Source organism: Micromonas commoda, chromosome 13 (genome assembly GCF_000090985.2).
Source record: "Micromonas commoda chromosome 13, complete sequence".
Classification (NCBI taxonomy): Eukaryota; Viridiplantae; Chlorophyta; class Mamiellophyceae; order Mamiellales; family Mamiellaceae; genus Micromonas; species Micromonas commoda.
Window position 1 is genome coordinate 509,382 of NC_013050.1, and position 17,664 is coordinate 527,045.

The 17,664-nt window shown below is 65.3% G+C and overlaps 10 protein-coding genes across 10 annotated transcripts; 5 read left to right on the forward strand and 5 right to left on the reverse strand.

The window, feature by feature from the left end:
* Positions 1–166: 166 nt before the first annotated feature.
* MICPUN_63617 (predicted protein) lies at positions 167–1,033 on the reverse strand (the record flags this gene model as incomplete). The annotated part of the gene is made up of 1 exon (XM_002505706.1): positions 167–1,033. The coding sequence occupies one exon, from the start codon at positions 1,031–1,033 to the stop codon at positions 167–169; it is 867 nt and encodes a 288-aa protein (XP_002505752.1).
* A 127-nt stretch (positions 1,034–1,160) lies between these two features.
* On the forward strand, positions 1,161–2,155 carry IPI (isopentenyl-diphosphate delta-isomerase I; the record flags this gene model as incomplete). The annotated part of the gene is made up of 2 exons (XM_002505460.1): positions 1,161–1,340; positions 1,450–2,155. 2 exons carry the CDS (start codon positions 1,161–1,163, stop codon positions 2,122–2,124), a joined length of 855 nt encoding a protein of 284 aa, XP_002505506.1. The 3' UTR covers positions 2,125–2,155.
* Positions 2,156–2,568: 413 nt separating this feature from the next.
* MICPUN_103807 (predicted protein) lies at positions 2,569–4,533 on the reverse strand (the record flags this gene model as incomplete). The annotated part of the gene is made up of 1 exon (XM_002505707.1): positions 2,569–4,533. The coding sequence occupies one exon, from the start codon at positions 4,531–4,533 to the stop codon at positions 2,569–2,571; it is 1,965 nt and encodes a 654-aa protein (XP_002505753.1).
* A 181-nt stretch (positions 4,534–4,714) lies between these two features.
* Positions 4,715–5,684, forward strand: RER1 (retention in the endoplasma reticulum 1-like protein). The gene has a single exon (XM_002505461.1). The coding sequence runs from the start codon at positions 4,890–4,892 to the stop codon at positions 5,469–5,471; it is 582 nt and encodes a 193-aa protein (XP_002505507.1). The 5' UTR covers positions 4,715–4,889; the 3' UTR covers positions 5,472–5,684.
* A 319-nt stretch (positions 5,685–6,003) lies between these two features.
* On the forward strand, positions 6,004–6,723 carry MICPUN_63621 (predicted protein; the record flags this gene model as incomplete). Its single annotated transcript, XM_002505462.1, has 1 exon — positions 6,004–6,723. One exon carries the CDS (start codon positions 6,004–6,006, stop codon positions 6,721–6,723), a length of 720 nt encoding a protein of 239 aa, XP_002505508.1.
* A 209-nt stretch (positions 6,724–6,932) lies between these two features.
* Positions 6,933–7,493, reverse strand: MICPUN_103809 (predicted protein; the record flags this gene model as incomplete). The annotated part of the gene is made up of 1 exon (XM_002505708.1): positions 6,933–7,493. The coding sequence occupies one exon, from the start codon at positions 7,491–7,493 to the stop codon at positions 6,933–6,935; it is 561 nt and encodes a 186-aa protein (XP_002505754.1).
* A 226-nt stretch (positions 7,494–7,719) lies between these two features.
* On the reverse strand, positions 7,720–12,681 carry MICPUN_63623 (hypothetical protein; the record flags this gene model as incomplete). The annotated part of the gene is made up of 1 exon (XM_002505709.1): positions 7,720–12,681. One exon carries the CDS (start codon positions 12,679–12,681, stop codon positions 7,720–7,722), a length of 4,962 nt encoding a protein of 1,653 aa, XP_002505755.1.
* A 516-nt stretch (positions 12,682–13,197) lies between these two features.
* MICPUN_103811 (predicted protein) lies at positions 13,198–14,526 on the forward strand (the record flags this gene model as incomplete). Its single annotated transcript, XM_002505463.1, has 1 exon — positions 13,198–14,526. One exon carries the CDS (start codon positions 13,198–13,200, stop codon positions 14,524–14,526), a length of 1,329 nt encoding a protein of 442 aa, XP_002505509.1.
* An 87-nt stretch (positions 14,527–14,613) lies between these two features.
* MICPUN_87440 (cathepsin B-like cysteine proteinase) lies at positions 14,614–15,435 on the reverse strand (the record flags this gene model as incomplete). The annotated part of the gene is made up of 1 exon (XM_002505710.1): positions 14,614–15,435. A coding segment is annotated over one exon (822 nt), but the record flags the coding sequence as incomplete, so codon positions are not given.
* Positions 15,436–16,872: 1,437 nt separating this feature from the next.
* Positions 16,873–17,637, forward strand: MICPUN_63626 (predicted protein; the record flags this gene model as incomplete). The annotated part of the gene is made up of 1 exon (XM_002505464.1): positions 16,873–17,637. The coding sequence occupies one exon, from the start codon at positions 16,873–16,875 to the stop codon at positions 17,635–17,637; it is 765 nt and encodes a 254-aa protein (XP_002505510.1).
* Positions 17,638–17,664: the final 27 nt, after the last annotated feature.

Here is a 17,664-nt window from a genome sequence, read left to right on the forward strand (position 1 = left end):
GTCGCGCGCGCAAAAAAATGCCCATCTCGGCCGGGTTTCGACTCGTCATAATAAGTGTCGGCACTTTGTCTCTTCGTGCGAGTAGTCTCGCGGGAATCACGATGAAACGATCGACGCGGTCCGCCCGCCGATGCACTGGCTAGCCCGCGTAGTACTACTCCCCCGCTCATCCCTCCTCCGCGCCGTTCGTCGTCCCGCCCCCGGTCATCCCGCCCAGCCGCTTGGTCATCCTGTGCTGCACCAGACGCTGCGGATCGGCGAGGACCGACGCGAGCTTTCGGGCGGCGTCCAACCGCGACCCGTCGTCGATGGCGTATCCGCGGCTTTCGTACAGCGCGATGGCGGCGTCGTTGTTCTTGAGCACCGTGAGCGTCGCGAAGTCGCAGCCGAACGAGCGCGAGCCCAGGGCCTCGGCCTCGTGAAGGAGCCTCGACGCGATGCCCATCCGCCGGTGCGACTTTTTCACCTCGACGCTGGACAGGAACAAGGCGTCGCCCTCTGCGACGGCGCCCGGGCTCAGGAGCGCGTTGGCGCCTGATTTTTTCACCCAGCACGTGACCCACCCGACCACCTCACCGCCCGCGCCGGTCCCGTCGTCCGCGCCGAGGGTCACGACGATCCTGGTCTTTCCCGAACCCACCACAGGGGGCTCAACGCGGACAAAGTACCGCTCCGGCAACTTCGGTGCCATGTATCCCATAGACGGGGCGCGGTTCGTGTACGCGTTCTGCAGCTGCTCGAGCCGCGCGGTCCTGGCGTCGTCGCCGGGGTACGTCGCGGATGTCTCGTCTCGCGACGTGCCTTCTGACGAGCGCGCCTTCTCCTCCTGCGCGGCGAACGCGAACGCCTCGAAGGCGAACGCCCTCGTCCCGACGGCGATTAATTGCGGCACCGGCGCGCGATTTCTGTTGGAAACTCCGACGTGCGCGCCGGGGGTGAAAGGCGGCGTCGGCGCGCGGGTCCACGCGCGGATCCGAGGTGCGAGGGACGCCGCGCGGGGCGCGACGCGAACGCGCCACTCGCACGCGGACATGTCCGTGCAGTAGCGCGCGAGGCTATGAGCAATTCCGTCCACGGAGGCTAACAATATCCGAGAGGATCTCGGAGCCAATTTTTCGAGTCCCGGTCGCGCCCGGCAATGTTGCCCGCCAGTCAGCAGTATGCTCGGCGCAGCAGCGCGCGGCCTCGTCGCGCGAACGCTCCACTCGAGAGCCGCCTCATCGCGCGCCAATCCGCCCTTCGCGAAGAGACTCACGGGGAGAAACTCGATGGCGACCGCGGCGTGGGACGGCTCCGGCACCCAGGAGGACCTCATGTACCGCGACGAGTGCATCCTCGTGGTGCGTCCCGCTCCCCCCGGCCATCGGCGCAGCACCCTCGCGAACAAAACCTAAGCGCCGCCCCGATCGACGCGCTGACTCACCCCGTACATCGTCGATATCATCGCAGGATGAAAGGGATAACATCGTGGGGCACGACAGCAAGTACGCGTCGCACCGGTTCATCTCCGAACAACCCCGCGGCCTGCTCCACCGAGCGTTCAGCGTCTTCCTCTTCAGCGCGGACGACAAGCTCCTCCTGCAGCAACGCGCGAGCACCAAGATCACGTTCCCGTCGCTGTGGACCAACACGTGCTGCTCGCACCCGCTCTACGGGTACGAACCCACCGAGGTGGACACTCCCGAGGGCATCGCGGACGGCAGCGTCCTCGGCGCGAAGCGCGCGGCGGTGCGCAAGCTGAAGCACGAGCTCGGCATCCAACCCGAGTCGGTCCCGCTCGATCAGTTTCGATACCTCACGCGGCTGCACTACTGCGCCGCCGATGAATTCGCGGAGAATCAGTCCGTCTCGGGAGGCCCGTGGGGGGAGCACGAGATGGACTACATCCTGTTCATCAAGCCGCGAAAGCCGGTGACGATCGCGCCGAATCCGGAGGAGATTGACGCCACGCGGTGGGTGACGCGCGAGGAGTTGAGGGAGATGATGGCGGACCCGGCGCTGCGGTGGTCGCCCTGGTTCAGGATAATATGCGACAGGTTCCTGGACAAGTGGTGGCTAAACCTGGACGAGACGATCGGGACGGACAAGCACGTGGACCTGGGGACGATCCACGAGGTGATGTGAGACGACACGCGATGTAGTACGACGGGGGTGACGCAAATGAGGTGAGCGAAGACCCGCGCGACGCGGACGGTTTTTGGTTTTTTGGCTTTTTGGTTTTTTGGTTTTTTCTCGCCGCGCGCCGGATCTCGATGACGACACCTTTGTGACGGGCGGAATGAACCGGTTTGATACCCGGATGATTATTGTCCAGCACGTGGCGTACAAACCACACATAGCACCCGAGAGATCCACGCCGCGGCGCCGACCCTGTCCGACCCTGTCTGAAACCAAACTACGACGAACTGGCGTCTGACTCGTCCCGTCCCGCAGGTCAACCTCGAGGGAGGGCATGTAACACCGACACACAAACCGACCGATTCATTCGTAAAAGTCAGTCGGTGCCGACACGTAATTACTCTCACGCAGGGCCCACCTCAAAAGGCCCAATGAATGGCTCTGAACTATTTATTTGCCCCCGACGAAGTCGCTCCCGAACATCAGCTTGGCGTCCACCACCGCCGGCGTCCCCGCGTCGTCGAACACGACGTCGATCCCGAGGCAACCGCAGTTTTCGAGCTTGTGCTCGCGCATCCGCCGCGCCAACACCGGCGCCGCCGCCTCGAACGCGGGACTCACGAAACGTCCAAGCATCTCCCGTATGAACAGCGAGTGCGTCACCACTACGCACACGTCGCTCGGGTCGAAACGCATCGAGTCGAAAAAATCCGTCATTCGCTCGTCGATCTCCTCCTTGCTGTCGATGTCCTCCCGTCCCGTCCACCACTGCCCGACCGCGTCGTTGTGATCCATCCTGCGTTCGATGGACGCCATCACGACGTCGGCGACACCGCCGGGTATCGAACCCACGAGCTCCTTGAGCTTTTGCGCGCATCGCTCCACAATCGCCGTCCCGGATGAGATTCCCACGCAGTCCATGCTCCCCATCGTCCCCTTCACCTCGCGGCACGACCGCAACAGCGTCGTCCCGGCGAAGTCCCGCGTCGGCAGCTGCTGCACCACGAACGCCGCCGTCTGCACCGCGCGCGTGAGCGGCGAGACGAAACACTTTTTACACCTCGCGTACGAAGCGATCCACTCCGGATAATCCGCATCTTCGCACGTGCCGAAGTTGGACGTTCCGACGTACGCCGTGGCAACCCCCGCGGAGTACCGGCCCCCGTCGCCCGCCGCGGACGTCAACACGACGCCGCCGACGGGTGCGTCGCCCGCGATGAACGCCCCGCCGCCGCCGTCTGCGGTTCCCCGCGCCGCAGCCATGAACGCCTCCTCCGATCGCAAGACGCTCCAGTCGACGTTAACTCCGCGCGGTCCCAGCCCGACGCGCGCGTCGCCGAGGTTCATGTTCCGGGCCAGCAGGGCGTTAACGTCGGAGCCGTCGACGTCGCGAATCTGCGAAGAGGCGGACGCGAAGGCGACCTCGGCGCCGGTGGCTCCTCTCGATCGGCCCTCCCTCCCCCGGCCGCTCCAAACTTCGCCCGCCACGCGACCACCCGCCGCCGCCGTGGCCAGCTCGATGGCGTGCGCGCCGTTCGCGGCCAGCCTCTGGCACTGCGCAACCCCCGCCGCGTTCAGCGGGTGGTCGAACTTCATCATCTTCATCAGGTTCGTGTTCCGCGTGGCTTCGTTCCACGCGCTCTCGCCGTGTCGCACGAGGAACAATCGTTTTTTGCGCGTCGGCAAGGGGACCCCGAGGTCCACCCCCGACAAAGCGTCCGCGACCCCCGCGTCGGTGTGCGGCACCCTGCGCAGGGTGATGACTCCCGCGACGCCGCCGTTCAATCCGCCGGTGCCTCGGCCGCGCTCCAAACGCCTGTGCAGCGTCAGTTGCGTCGATCCGTCCTCCGCGACGGCGCTGAGCGAGCACTGCGCTCGAGCCACGCATCGTTCCCACGCGTTGGACCGCTCGGTGACGTCCCAACCGGCGTAAACCTCGAGGACTAAAACGTCCCCGGGTCTTGGCGCGCATCGCAGGTCGCGCGTCGCGCGCCACGTGATCCGCGATCCGACCTTCTCGCCTCCGTCGCCCGCCGACGCGGACAGGGTGTGCGCTCGGACGCCCTTGAGATCGCCAAACTGCGACACCACGCGGATGGCGACGAAGGCGGACCTGTGGCAGAGCCCGTCCGCGTGCTCGACGCCGATGAGGAGGTGCGTCTCGGGCTCGGCGACGCCGTCGTCGCCTCGCCTCAGGTGGGCGGGTTCCGGCACCTGGCCCGGGCCGCGATACGTGGGAACGCGGTCGCCGTACTTGAACTCGTGCGACGAGGCGTTGGCGACGGACGCCCCGCGCAGCCTGTACCCCGGCGGGAGCTGGCTGTTGATGCTGTCGCTGGCGGACGCCGCCGCGGCGTTCAGTGCGGCGCCCATCTTCTCCTGCGAAGCCTTGAGGCTCTTGTGAAATCCCCTCATCCTCGACTCCTCCGCACTCGACGCGCGCCCCCCGCCAGTAACAACGGATCCGACTTGACCCAGCCAGTTTGCCAGTCGTCACGGCCAAACGAGCAAAGGTTTAGTTAGCTTGACGGTGGGGGGCCTCAGATCACTCGACGCGCCTCAGCGGCATCGAAGCGTCGAACGCGAGCCGGGTGTCCATCGTCTGCGTCCGCGCGACGAGCGAAACCCGCGATCGAGCCTGGGAGAACGCGCCTCGGATTCGAGGTTGAGTAGCGACGCACCGCGCGCCTGCTCTAGGGAGATCAAGCCGCGGATAGGCACTTAGAGCTCCAGCGGAGCGCCAGAGGATGAACGCCGCCCCCGCGTACGGCATGGAGCAGGGCGACGGCAGCAAGGCCGCACAGCTGCAGGCGCAGTTCAACCGTAAGTTCCAGCACTACCTGGACAAGTCCGTGCCCCACATCAAGGAACGATGGGGCGCCTTTGCGGTGGTGGTGTTGATCTACCTCCTCCGATTCTCCTTCCTGCACGGCTACTACATCGTCACGTACGGCCTGGGCATATACAACCTCAACCTGGTCATCGGGTTCCTCTCGCCGCAGGTCGACCCCGCGACCGAGGGACCCACCCTTCCCACGAAGGGCAACGAGGAGTTCAAGCCCTTCGTCAGGAGGCTCCCGGAGTTCAAGTTCTGGTACCGATCCATCAGGAGCTTCGTCATCGCGTTCTTCATGACGTTCGTCCCAATCTTCGACGTGCCCGTCTTCTGGCCCATACTTCTCATGTACTGGTTCATGCTGTTCTTCATGACGATGAAGCAGCAGATCAGGCACATGATCAAGCACCGGTACGTGCCGTTCTCGTTCGGGAAGAAGCAGTACGGCAAGGGGAAAGGCGGCGGCGCCGGATCCAGCGCCGACGCGGCGAGCGCGGGCCTCAAGGATGACAAGTGACGATGAATGATTTATTCGTCGGGTCGGGTCGGGTCGGGTCGACGTGTAAGACGCGGGGGACGGCGCGGTGGTGGCGCGCGTCGGAGACGACGACGTCGTATGAGATCTTTCGTAGTGGGCGATGGCGGAGACGAGGGTGAGGGATGAGGCTGGATCCCTGGTGGTCTCGACATAGATTCAAACTGTCTCAGCAACAAAGGCGAGGTGAACATCAGAACATGAGAGCTGCGTCAAGTCGCGTCGCTTCGGAACCAAAGAGGCTTCGGCACCCCGGTGAAGTTTCCATCCACGTGGGTGCCTTTGGTTGCCGCGGGGCTGCCGACCCGCACACCGCGCCGCGCCCGCATCGGGTTCCGCGCGACGCCTCCGTGGAAACACCCGGACGTCACCAGGCGCGGTATCGCGCCTTCGACGCCGCTCGCGCCGCGCCCACCCGCCGTGGCGACGCGCGTCCATCGAAAGGTCGTCACCTGACGTCAGCGACGGCTTTTGAAAAGCGCTTCATCATCTCGCGACTCGCGGCGGGCGCGTCATGCCGGTGTGCTACTCCGCGGTGGCGCGCGACACCGTCGTGCTCGCAGAGGCACACGCGGCGACGTTCGGCCGCGATGCCGCGGACGTGAGCTCGATCGCGCGTCGCGTCCTCGAGGCGCACGGCGGCGAACCCGGCAACGCGCGCGCCTCTTACGGCGAGTCGGATCTGGTGTTTCACCTCCTGGAAGGGGTCGACTCGACCTATTTTCTCTGCGCCGCCGGCGAGGGCGACGGCAAGAGGTTGCCGTTCGCGTTCCTCGAGGATGTCAGGCGCGAGTTTGTGCTCAAGCACGGCCTCGAAGTCAGGTCCGCGGAGTACCTTCCCCCCATGGCGCTCGACGCAAAATTCTCATCGCTCATGGCGAACAAGATGTTGGACTTCTCATCGGGCAAGGCGGGAGACGCGCTGGCGAAGGTGCAGGGCGAGCTCGACGAGGTCAAGACGGTGATGCTCGAGAACATCGAGCGGGTGCTCGAGCGCGGGGACAAGATCGAGCTCCTCGTGGAGTCCACCGCGCGGCTCCAGAGCGACGCCGCGGCGTTTCGGTCGACGACGAGGCGAGTGGCTCGGCGAATGTGGTGGAACAACGCGAAGATGTTTTTCCTCGCTTGGTGCGTCTGCGTGTTTGTGCTGTACCTCATCGGGGCGCAGTTCTGCGGGTGGAACCTGTACCTGTGCTCGTCGAAGCACCGCGGGGGGACGCATGCGTCGGGGTGATGGATGCGACGTTTGGTGGGAAAGAAGACGAGTCGTCTTCCGAGAGCCCTCCGGGCGCCCCGAGAGTCGCGACGAAGAGACGGGTTCGACGATGTAAAAACAGCCTCCACGTTTGTGCGTCGCTTCATCCGCTAATGTGTGTGTGTCATTCACCCTGTTGTGTTTACTCTAGATTGATGGAACCCGCGCGCGCGGCGATCGAATCCGTCTCACGCGTCGAACTTTGCGCAGTGCCAGAGCCCGTCGTTGAGGTGGTGCACCGTGTCCACCCCGATCCCTTTGTTCACGCTCTTGATGTCCGCCGTGGACATCTTGGTGATCCCGACCGCCAGCGCGTGCTGCTTCCCCTCCGCGTAAATAGCCACCGGAACGTCCTCGTCGACCTCGTCGATGATTTCCGCGCCGGGGGACGTGAGCCCCGGGCACATGATGTTGGCGCCCTGGAACACAAATCTGATGGCGCCCTTGTCCACCCTCAGCTTGGGCATCATGTCCGGGTACTCGTGGAGCACCCTGAGATGCGGGAAGTACGCGCCGTCTCTCAGCTGAAAGAACTTAGGGACTCCGTCGACGAGCACCACGCTGATCTTGGTGTCCGTCTTGGCGATGTTCATCACGCACTTCTTCGGGATGAGCTCGTCCAACACCTCCTCATCCTCCAGCTGCGGGTACTGCTCGGCGATCTTGGTGCGGATGCCGCGCTGCACGGACGACTTGAGCTGCTGCAGCTTAGGATCCACGTTCTCGCCGGGGGCGAACTTGCGGAACATGACTCGCGAACCCTCCGGATACCCGCGTCGCGTCGAGCGGAGTGCGCTCGTCGCGGCGGCCGAAAGGGAGAAGGTGATTTTTTAGGGCGCGCCGCATCACCGAGTCCGCGCGATTTCGAGTCGCACGCGGATGGCGAGTGCTTGGAACGATTTTTTTGGTAACGTTGACGAGTAGCGTTATGTACGAACTGCCTCATTTCATCGTTTATATGATACTCGAGAGCGCTCAAGGTTGGATGGCGTCCACGGATTCGTCGCTGTGCTCGAACGTCTGACGCGGGTACGCCCCGGCGAGGGACTCAGTCACGCCCCCCGCGGGCGCCGCGCTCCTGCCGCCGGGCACAACCTCCCACTGCAATATGCTGGCGTCGCCGCCGCCCGCGCTGAACAGCTGTGTCCCGTCCTTCTTGAACCTCACGTTCGTCACGTGCGAGCTGTGGCCGCCGTACGTGAGCGCGCGGCCGCCGAGCGCGGGAGCCTTGAAGAGGGAGACGACGCCGCGGTCGTCGCCGGTGGCGATGACGCGTTCCTCTCGGCCGGCGTCGCCTCGAACGACGGAAACTTCGCACGAGTTGACGTCGGTGCCGTCGCTGCCCTTGTACCACACGCCGGTGGCCTGGAACCCGAGGACGCCGGTCCATCCGTCCCAGGCGACGTCCTTGCACTCGGAGGAGCGGACGATCTGCACACCCTTGGGCATGTGCCAGTACAGGATCTCGTAGTCGCCAGAGTTTGTGAACAGCGTCGAGCCATCCTTGGACCAGCCCATGTGCGTGATGAAGGACGAGTGGCCCTTGCACACGCCGACGAGCTCGTACCTGTTCCTGCAGTCGTACACGTCGACGTAGTTATCGTGCGAACCGACGGCGAGGTAGCGACCGCCGACGGGGTCGTCCGGATGCGCGGGCGAAAACTTGAGGTCGGAGATCCACTCGTCGCGGCCCTTCGGTCTCTTCAACTCGGCGACGCGGACCAAAGAGTCGTGCTTGCCGCCCTGGATGCTGTGCGAGAAGATCTGCACCACGCCGCCCATGGTACCCGCCGCGCACGTCTCGCCGTTGGGGTGGAACGCCACCGAGCGAACGGCGTCCGTGTTGAAGCTCGAGTTGGGGATGCGCCGCACCTGCGCCGGGTCCTCAATCATTCTCGCGCGCGCGACAACCTTCCTGGGCTTCTCGGGCTCCACGTCCCAGATGCGAAGCGTGCCGTCGTCGGATCCGGTGAGGATCTTGGGTAACGTCGGGTGGACGGCGAGGCCCCAAACCTCGCCCTTGCCGTGCGCCTCGACGACGAGTCGAGCCTCGTCGGAGATCTCCCAAATCTCGCCGCACTTGGTGCCGCAGAGCACCTTGGACTTGACGTCGGTGGTGATGGAGCTAACCGCGGCGGGCGCACCGGACTCCGCGGACGTGAGCTGGATGCGGTGCAACGGCGTGACGTCGGAAGCCTTCCAGAACGCCACGACGCCGTCGTCGCCGCCGGAGAAGAGGACGTTGGAGTCGTGCAGGCAGAAAACCGCGTTGACTTTGCCGCCGTGGCCGGGGACAACCTTCACGAGCTTCATATCCGGGTCAAAGACGTAGAGCTTTCCCTTCTGCGAACCCACGACGCACGCCCCTTCCGGCGTGAAGCAGGACGTGTAGAAGTTCTGCCACTTGCCGAGGTCGCCAAACTTCGCCTTGACCGGCTTGAACACCTGACCCTTGACGATCTTTTCCTCCTTGCTCCAGCACCCCTTGACTACCTTGATGTGCTTCACGCCGGTGGTGACGAGGTCGCCGGAGAAGGGCGACCAGTTGATCCCGAGGATCTTCTCGCGGTCAGCCTTGTACCAAGCGAGCAAAGTCTCTGTGCGCCACTCGTAGATGGCAACCTTGTGCTCGTCGTCCTGGCCCACGCACGCCACGAAGTCGCCGCACGGCGAGAAGCACAGCGCGGTGACAGCCTTCTTGTGGAAACCCTCCAACACGGCAAGAGCCTTCATGTTGGCGCTGTCCCACACGACAACCTTGGGGTTCTTGCCAATCTCGCCGGTGGCGAAGATGACCTTGTCGGGATGCCTGGCCATGCACAGGATGTCGTCGCTGTTACCCTCGGCGACGTCGTCCGACTCGGGGTTATCGGTGACGTGCTTCTGGGTCTCGTACACGGGATTGTACACGACGCCAACCGCGGCGGAGTGGTAGCAAATCTCACCCTTGTCGTTGTAGTAGGCGTTCTGCCTGGTGTCGTACCCGCGAAAGCCGTACACCCACCTGAGAAATAAGGTGGCGTCCGGCGGGTCGTACGTGGTGGACTCCTTCTGCCACCAGGACGGAACCTCCGTCTGCGACAGGCACGGCTTGCCAGTCATCGGCGAACGATACCCCCGGCGGCACCCGAGCTCCGCCAGGGAGTGGTTCTTGTACGGGTTTGGGTGTCCGTTGTGCGCGTTGACGGGGGTGTACACGCTCTGGCCGTTCTCCATGCCGGAGTTGACCATGAGGATAGCCTTGGACGAAACCGCGTTGTCGTACGTGCACGCGTCGTCGTCGTCCGAATCCGTGTCCGAGTCGACCCAATCGGGAACCACCGGCGTGGTGGGGGATAAGGACTTGAGCCTCGCCTCCTCCTGCGCCTTGTACGCGGCGGCCGCCTTGTCCGCGGCCGCCTTGTCCCCGAGCGGGTCCTTCGAGGGCGTCTCCTTGACGGCGAGCTTGGGCGACGTGGTGACAGCCAACGCGGCGGCGAGCGTCTTTGTCGTCGCCGTCGCGCCGGGGGGTAACGTCTGGACGCCAAACTGCGAGCCGGACATGTGGCTCCTCTGCGTGGCGGCCGTGGCGGGCCTCGAGTCGGACCCGGGTTGGTAGTCGGGGCCCTCGTTGTCGGGGTCCTTGTGCCTCCAGACGAGGACGCATCGGTCGCCGCCGCCCGTCGTGACCAGCCACTTGTCGTTGCTAGAAAACTCGCAGTTGGTCACGTGCGCGCTGTGGCCCCAGTACTCGCGGTGCGCGGACTCGCCGACGTTGGCCGGGTAACGGGACAGTCGCACGCGGCCGTAGTCGTCCGCGGAGGCGATCACGCGCTCGCCCTGCTCCCAGTCGCCCTTGTTGCATCGCGCCACGGCGTTGAGGTCGCCGGGCATCATCGTCGGCGACCAGAGGCCCTGCGTGGGCCAGCCGCAGGGGAGGGACCAGGTGGCCCACTCGGCGTTCGCCACGCTCGGATCGGACGCCGGCACCTCGTCGCACTGCGGCGCGGTGAAGAACTTGACGTCGCCGTGCGCGGTGTTCACCTGAACGAATCGAGAATCCTCGGACCAGTCCAGGTGCGTCAGCGCGAGCTTACCAGCGTCATCCGGGTTGTACTTGCTGCCCAGCGCCGCGGCGTCGGGGTTGGTCACGGGCTCCGTCTGGTCCACGAGTCTGTAGCCGCCGTCCGTGCCGTTGAAGACGTCGAGGATGCGGAGCTGGCCGTCCTGGCACGCGACGGCGAGGAACTTACCGTCGGGGGAGTATCGCAAGTTGGTGATGGGAGCTCCGCTCTCGTCATCCGCGTTGACGTTGACGTTGACGGAGGCGACGACGGAGTTGTTGGAGAGGTCGATGACGGTCACCTTGCCGTTCGTGGTGCCGCACGCGACGTGCTCGGCGGTGGGGTGCCACGCGACGGATCGCCCCGCGCCCGGGAGGCGCTTGTGCGATTTCATCCGCTTCTCCTTCAGCGACCAGATGCGCAGGGTGCGGTCCTCGCCGACGGTGGCAAACTTGGGCTTGTTCGGGTGCATGCACAGCCCCCAGACCTCGCCGATGTCCTTGCCCGTGCGCGGGTCGACCGCGGCGGCGTGGCCCTGGATGACGAGCTTGGCGGACGCAGCCGCCACGGCTTGCGTCTGCGAGATGTCAATCTCGAAAACCTCGGAGGAGGACGTGCCCACGGCGAGGGTCCGGCCGTCCACGGTGGCGGCCAGGGCGCGAATGGAGGGCGACTTGCCGCTCTGGAACGACAACGTGCTGTAGTACTCGTCCACCATAGTTTCCTTCGTCTTGGCGAGGTTGAGCTCGAACATCGGTTGCATGAACACGCTCCACAGCTTGATCTTGCCATCCTTGCCCGCGGTGACCAGCGCCTTGCCGGTGAAGCACATGTCGTGGATCGGGCCGTGGTGCACGCCGGTGAACTTGCGAACCGCACGCACGCCCCCTTCCTCGTACTTGTACACGTCTCCCTTGACGGTTCCGCCAAAGGTGCTCCCGTCGGGAAGAAACGTCAGCGAGAGCACCGAGCACGCGGCGTACCCCTTTCGCGCGCCGTGCGAGTACACAGCCGGGGTGCACCGCAGCTGATCGCCGTCCACGGCGAAGAACTTCAGGGACTTGGTCCCGCCCACGACCAAGCGCCCGTCCGTGGGGTTCCACTTCATGCACAGCGGCGTCGACCGACCGAAGATGTCGAAAAACGCGCACGAGACGAGCTTCCCACCAAAGGCGCCGCCGTCCTCCTCCGACGGGTTCGCCTCCCACTCGTGCACCGCCACGGTGTGCTCCGGGTCCGCGCCGACGCTGGCGAGGTACCGCCCGTCCGCGGAGAAGGCGAGGAGCAGCACGGACGCGTTGTGCGCGCCGCGAATGGACGCGACCCTCTGGCCATCCGACGCTCGCCACACGTGGATGGCGGGGGACGCGCCAACCTGTCCGGTGGCGACGTAGCGCCTGGAGGGGTGCATGACGAGGCACGTGATGTCGTCGTCGTGCAAATCGAAGAAGTTCTGCTTGCGCGTCTGCGTGTTCATCGCGCAGCCGACGCCCGCGGCGTGGTAGCAGAGCTTGCCGTCGTCGGAGTATCCGAGGTTGGACCTGCAGTCGTGCGCGCGGTATCCGTGGACAAACTCGAGCTTCAGGGTGTCGTCCGGGAGCTTCAGGGCGTCCGCGGGGAACTCGTCGGGGTACTGCGCGGGTTTGTGGAGGTTATGCGCGCACGGCATGATGTTGTACTTGCCGCCGAAGGGTTGCAGCGAGAGCCTGCCCTTTCGCGGGTCCAGCGTCGGGATCCCGGCGGACGGCGTCTTCTTGGTGGCGATGAGCCGCTCGTGGTCGGCGGCGAGGTCGGAGTCGTACCCCTCGTTCTCCACCGGTTCGTTCGGGTCGATCTCGGATTCGGAGAGGATGCCCTCGGCGCTGAACTGCCCGGTCGACGCGCCCGCGCCCATGGTGACTTCGCTTCAGTACACTCGAGGCTGACGCCAACGGGTCGAGGATTTAGGATCCGCGAGTTGCGGAGCGAACCCGGGCGGCGTTCGAACGAACGGCGGCCTAGGGGTTTCGGGCGCGGCGTGGTCCGTGCGCCGGCGACGCGAGGTGAGCTCGCAGTCGTGTGAGTCGGTGCACGCTCTGGGGCGCCCCCGAAGTCTGACCGACGCGAGCCACGATTCGATGGATTTCCAGGTGACCGTAGCTGCGCAAAAGTTTGACCCGATTAGGAAGCAAAAGCCGCGGCCCGTTCGACGTATGATTCGCAGTCACATGTTTCTATAATTATGGGTGAAAACTTTCGATTTATACTGGAAAACTGACCCCTATTTGGTGTTTATCCAAATTCGAGAAAATTGCGCGGTCGAGAAGAGCTCCCGAAGCTTTTTGCAACGAACCGTGTCGATACCTCGGACGCGTCGAACTCGCGACACACGCCCCTACCGCGCCTGATCCGCCCGCGAATCGATCCGACGATGGCAGCCGCGGCGGCGACGAGGGCTTACGACCTCGTGGTGTGGGGCGGGAGCGGCTTCACCGGCCGCCTCGCCGCCGAGTACCTCGCCAAACGGTACACCCCGGGCTCGCCCGATCCAAACTCCAAGGGAAGCTCGGAACCCGTGAGGTGGGCCATCGCGGGCAGGGACAGGGCCAAGCTCGAGTCCGTCCGCGAATCCATCGAAGCCAAGCATCCTCACGCCAAGGGCAAGATCGACATCCTCATCGGCACCAACGACGATCCCGCGAGCCTGGAGAGCGTCGCCTGCGTCGCCAACACCGTCCTGTCCTTCGCCGGCCCGTTCGCCATCTGCGGCGCCCCAATCGTCGACGCGTGCGTCAAGTGCGGCACGGACTACTGCGACATCACCGGCGAACCCACGTTCATCCGCGACACCATCGACAGGCACGACGCCGCCGCCAAACTCGCGGGCGTCAAGCTCGTATCGTGCGTCGGGTACGACTCGGTGCCGTGGGACGTCGGCGCATTCGCGGTGGCTAAGCACTTTCGGGACAACGGCGACGAGTGCGTCGGCGCCGTGGGGCACGCGGGGGCGGCGCGAGGCGGCGTGAGCGGCGGGACGATCGCGTCCGCGATCAACCTGATGGAGACGACGCCGTGGGACGTCCTCAAGCGCATGGGGTCGCCGTTTTTCCTCTCCCCGGATCATCGCGGAGACTCCGATCGAGAGTCGTCAGCGGCGAGGTCGAGGTGGAGGACGCAGAGCTCCTGGCGTTTCGACGAGGACGTCGGGCGCTGGACGATGCCAAGCGTGATGGCGGGCATCAACACCAAGGTGGTGGCGAGGAGCTGGGCGATCGACGCCTCGGGCGTCTACGGCAAATCGTTCGTCTACGACGAGTCGGACATCTGCTCGGGCAGATTCGCGGCGGCGTTCGGTACCGCCGCGTTGACCGCGTTCGGCGCCGCGCTCATGTTCCCGCCCACGCGTTGGCTCCTCAAGAACCACGTCCTGCCCAAGCCCGGACAAGGCCCGAGCGAGGCGTTGCGGGAGGGGGGTTTCGCGAACATCTACGTCGTCGGCACGGGCGCCAAAAACGGCGACAAAGCCGTAGCGCACGTCGAGTTCAAGGGCGCGGACCCGGGGTACAAGGGAACCGCGGCGCTCGCGGTGGAGGCGGCGCTGTGCATGGCGCTGCCAACGGAGCGGGCCAAGCTGCCGGAGGGTGGGGGGTGCCTGACTCCGGCGACGGCGCTGGGGCAGACGCTGGTGGACCGAATGAACGCGTCGGAGAATTTCGCCGTCGGCGTCGTGCCCCTCGCGGACGCCGTGATTCGCGGATGACCACGTGTCAATCGACGATTGGTTTCATCAAATACAACTAGACAACACCTAACTTTCACGACGGACGAGGGATTCCAGACCTTACAATCAGACGTCCATCACCGCGGATTCCACCCCGGCGCCGATGCCAACCTCGCCAACCGCGATCCGCCCCACGCCGTCGTCGCCCCAGTTGAGCCACGAGTTGACCACGATCCAGTAGTACCCCTCTCCTTCCCCCTTCGCCGGGTCCGCCTTGCCCCATCCGATAACCTTCACGACGTGCCCGCCGTGATTCGCGCCCCTCTGCGCCACGCTTGGCGACTCGCGAAAGACGCCGCTCTTGTACGCGTAAAACTCCTCGTAAATGTCACCCGCGTAGGACGAAACCGGCCCGTTGTGGTAAATCTCGTTCGCCACGCACCCGTAATCGAAGGACGGGCAGTCCACGATGGCCTTCACCTTGAACGACGCTTTGCCATTTTGAACCCCGTCGTTTGAACCCCCGACGCACGTCGCCGGGCACGCGGGCGTCGGGAACACCTCGCACGGGTGGTGGCACGGCGCAAAGGGGTACGGCGCGCACGTGTTTTGATCGTCAAAGCCGCCGCCGGTGACCACCCCGTTGCTCTTCGCGAACTCGTACGCGTCCGCGGATTCCCCCCCCTCGCACCCGAACGAACCTTGCGCGCACGCCAGCAGCTGAAACGGCGAGAGCTCCGCGTCGATTTCACCGCCAGATTGGATACACGCGCGATCGCTCATAACCTCCGCGGGGGCCATCGCCCAGCACGATCCGCAGTTGCCCTGGTCCCTCGCGACGCCGATGAGGTGCGCGCACGTGGGCCACTTCGTCCGTGCGTCGAAGCTCTCGGGTAAACCGAGCGCTTTGGGGTTAAACTTCGGCGCCGCTGTTTGGTCGGCGAGGGGCCCGAGAAAGTCCTGGATGAACCCGCCGAGCGAGGAGTCCGCGTCGCTTCGCGTGTGTTGGCCTTTGCCGGAGAGCGACGGGACGAGGCGCTTGGGAGACGCGTTCGGGGACGATCGGGTCGCCCGGGACGATCGGGTTCTCCGGGACGATCGGGTCTTACCGGGTCTCTCCGGCCGCTCGGCGGAGTCGGAGGAGGACGGGGATCCGACCTTGACCCTGCCGAGCGCGCCCTCCTCGCGCGGCGAGCGACGGGACTCGCCCACCGCGACCGGGTTCTCCGTCGTCGTCGCCGCCGCCACCGCCCCACGCTCGTCGTCTTCGGCGGTTTTAGCGGCGGCGTCGTCCGCGGGCGGCGCCAGTCCCGCGACGGCGGATGAAAACTCCGATCGGACCCACAGGTTCCGATCCTTGGGCTCGTCGCTCAGCCGCCCGCCCGCGATGCGTCGCAGGTCGCCGTGGCTGGCGTCCTCCCATCCCGCGGGCACGTGCGCGGTCCACGTTCGGGTGCCGTCGGCGTTGATGCGGTTGACAAACTCGGGCGAGAGCGCGAGCGCGTTCCATTCGTTCCTGCCCACCGTGCTCGTCCGGCTCCAACGCGCGTCGCCTCCGAGGAAGTCGGAGCCGTACAGCGCGAGGAACACCGCGGCGAAGACGGCGAAGAGGATGAGGTTGACGCCCTTGAACCTGCCGTGCGATGCGCCTGCGGGTCGGGCGGGAGGCGGCGAAGGGGGCGCGCGTATGTCAAGAGACGTCTCGCCAGGCGGGCGGTGCGCCCGCGGCACATTTCTCAGAGGCTCGGGGCGTGGCGGGGCGGGGAAGGCGCGCGGGTGCGCACCGTCGCCGCGGTCGTCTTCCGTCGTCCGCAGCAGCGGCGATCGTTCGCCGGCGTCCATCGCGATCTAAGGGGCGCCGTTTGCTTCGGTCCCCGTCTTTGCGCGCGTGTCTAGGTCGGGCCGCGAGCGGCCTTGTGGTGGAGTCCTCCCGGAGGTTCCGAGGGGTTACATTTCTGCTGGTTGCGCGCCACAGATAGAGATGGACTGCGGATTCGTCGCCGGAGGAACAGCCCATAGCCTAAGAGCAAACTTTTTCAACGAGTTTATGGTTAGACCACACGTGCGTCTTAGTTATTACCGAATAAATGGAAGCCACGCCGACCTCGTAGTTTGGACCCTTTATATTTCGCGCATGGCGCGGTAGTCACCAAAATTTAAAAATTCCGAACTTTAGACGTCGAAAAGTTCGAAGATACTTTTGGTCCCTTCCTTTTTAACGCCGCAACCGAGACAACCAGAACGAACTCAACAGAAGCCCTCGTCGACGGTTCCACACGGCGGCGCCCTGAACAGCACCGCGCGGCGAGTGCGGGACGTTCGGGAACTAACGCACTTCGTCTTTGTCGTGGCACCGTCACCCGTACCACAGGGAAGCCCGGCGCAATGGCGACCGGCGATGAGCTCATGGAGGCGATCGAGGGGGGCGACGAGTCCGGCGTGAAGAGGTGCCTCGACGACGGCGCGGACGCCCTCCACGCCGACGACGAGGGGTTCACGGCCCTTCACATGGCGTGCCAGGAAGGGCACGACGCCATCGCGGTTATGCTGCTGCGCAAGGGCGCGAAGATCGACGCCACGGACGACGACGGGGTCACGCCCCTGATGCTCGCGTGCGAGGGCGGGCACTCGGCGGTCGTGAAGATGCTGCTGAAGGAGCGGTGCGACGTCATGCGCGTGGATAAGGCGGGACGATCCGCGCTGTTTCGCGCGGCGTGCATCGCGGGGAGCGAGGACTGCTCGCGCGCGATGCTCGCCGCCTCCGCGGACGCGTTCGGCTGCCCGGTGGAGGGCAAGTCCATGGCGGATTTGGCGGGGAAGAAGAGCGTCGCGTGTAAGCTCATGCTCGAGGAGTGCGTCTCGCGGGAGGGCGCCGGGAAGAGGTTACTCGAGGCATGCGAGGCGGGGCGACTGGCGTCCGTCGAGGCGATGCTCGCGGGCGGCGCGCCGATCGATTTCACCGACGGAGACGGGTGGGGGGCGCTGCACTTCGCCGCGGCGGAGGGCACCCCCGAGCTGTGCGAGCTGCTCGTGGAGAAGGGGCTCAAGGCGGACGCCGCGGCGGGGGACGGGGAGACGCCGGTGGATCTCGCGGAGGAGGAGGAACACGACGAGGCCGTCGCCGTGCTCAAGGCATCACTCGCGAAGTGAAGACGACGTCGGTCTTAGTTTTCGCCT

Excerpts from the sequence above, each read along its gene's own strand:
- RER1 (XM_002505461.1), top strand. The coding sequence starts at position 4,890 with ATGGAGCAGGGCGACGGCAGCAAGGCCGCACAGCTGCAGGCGCAGTTC.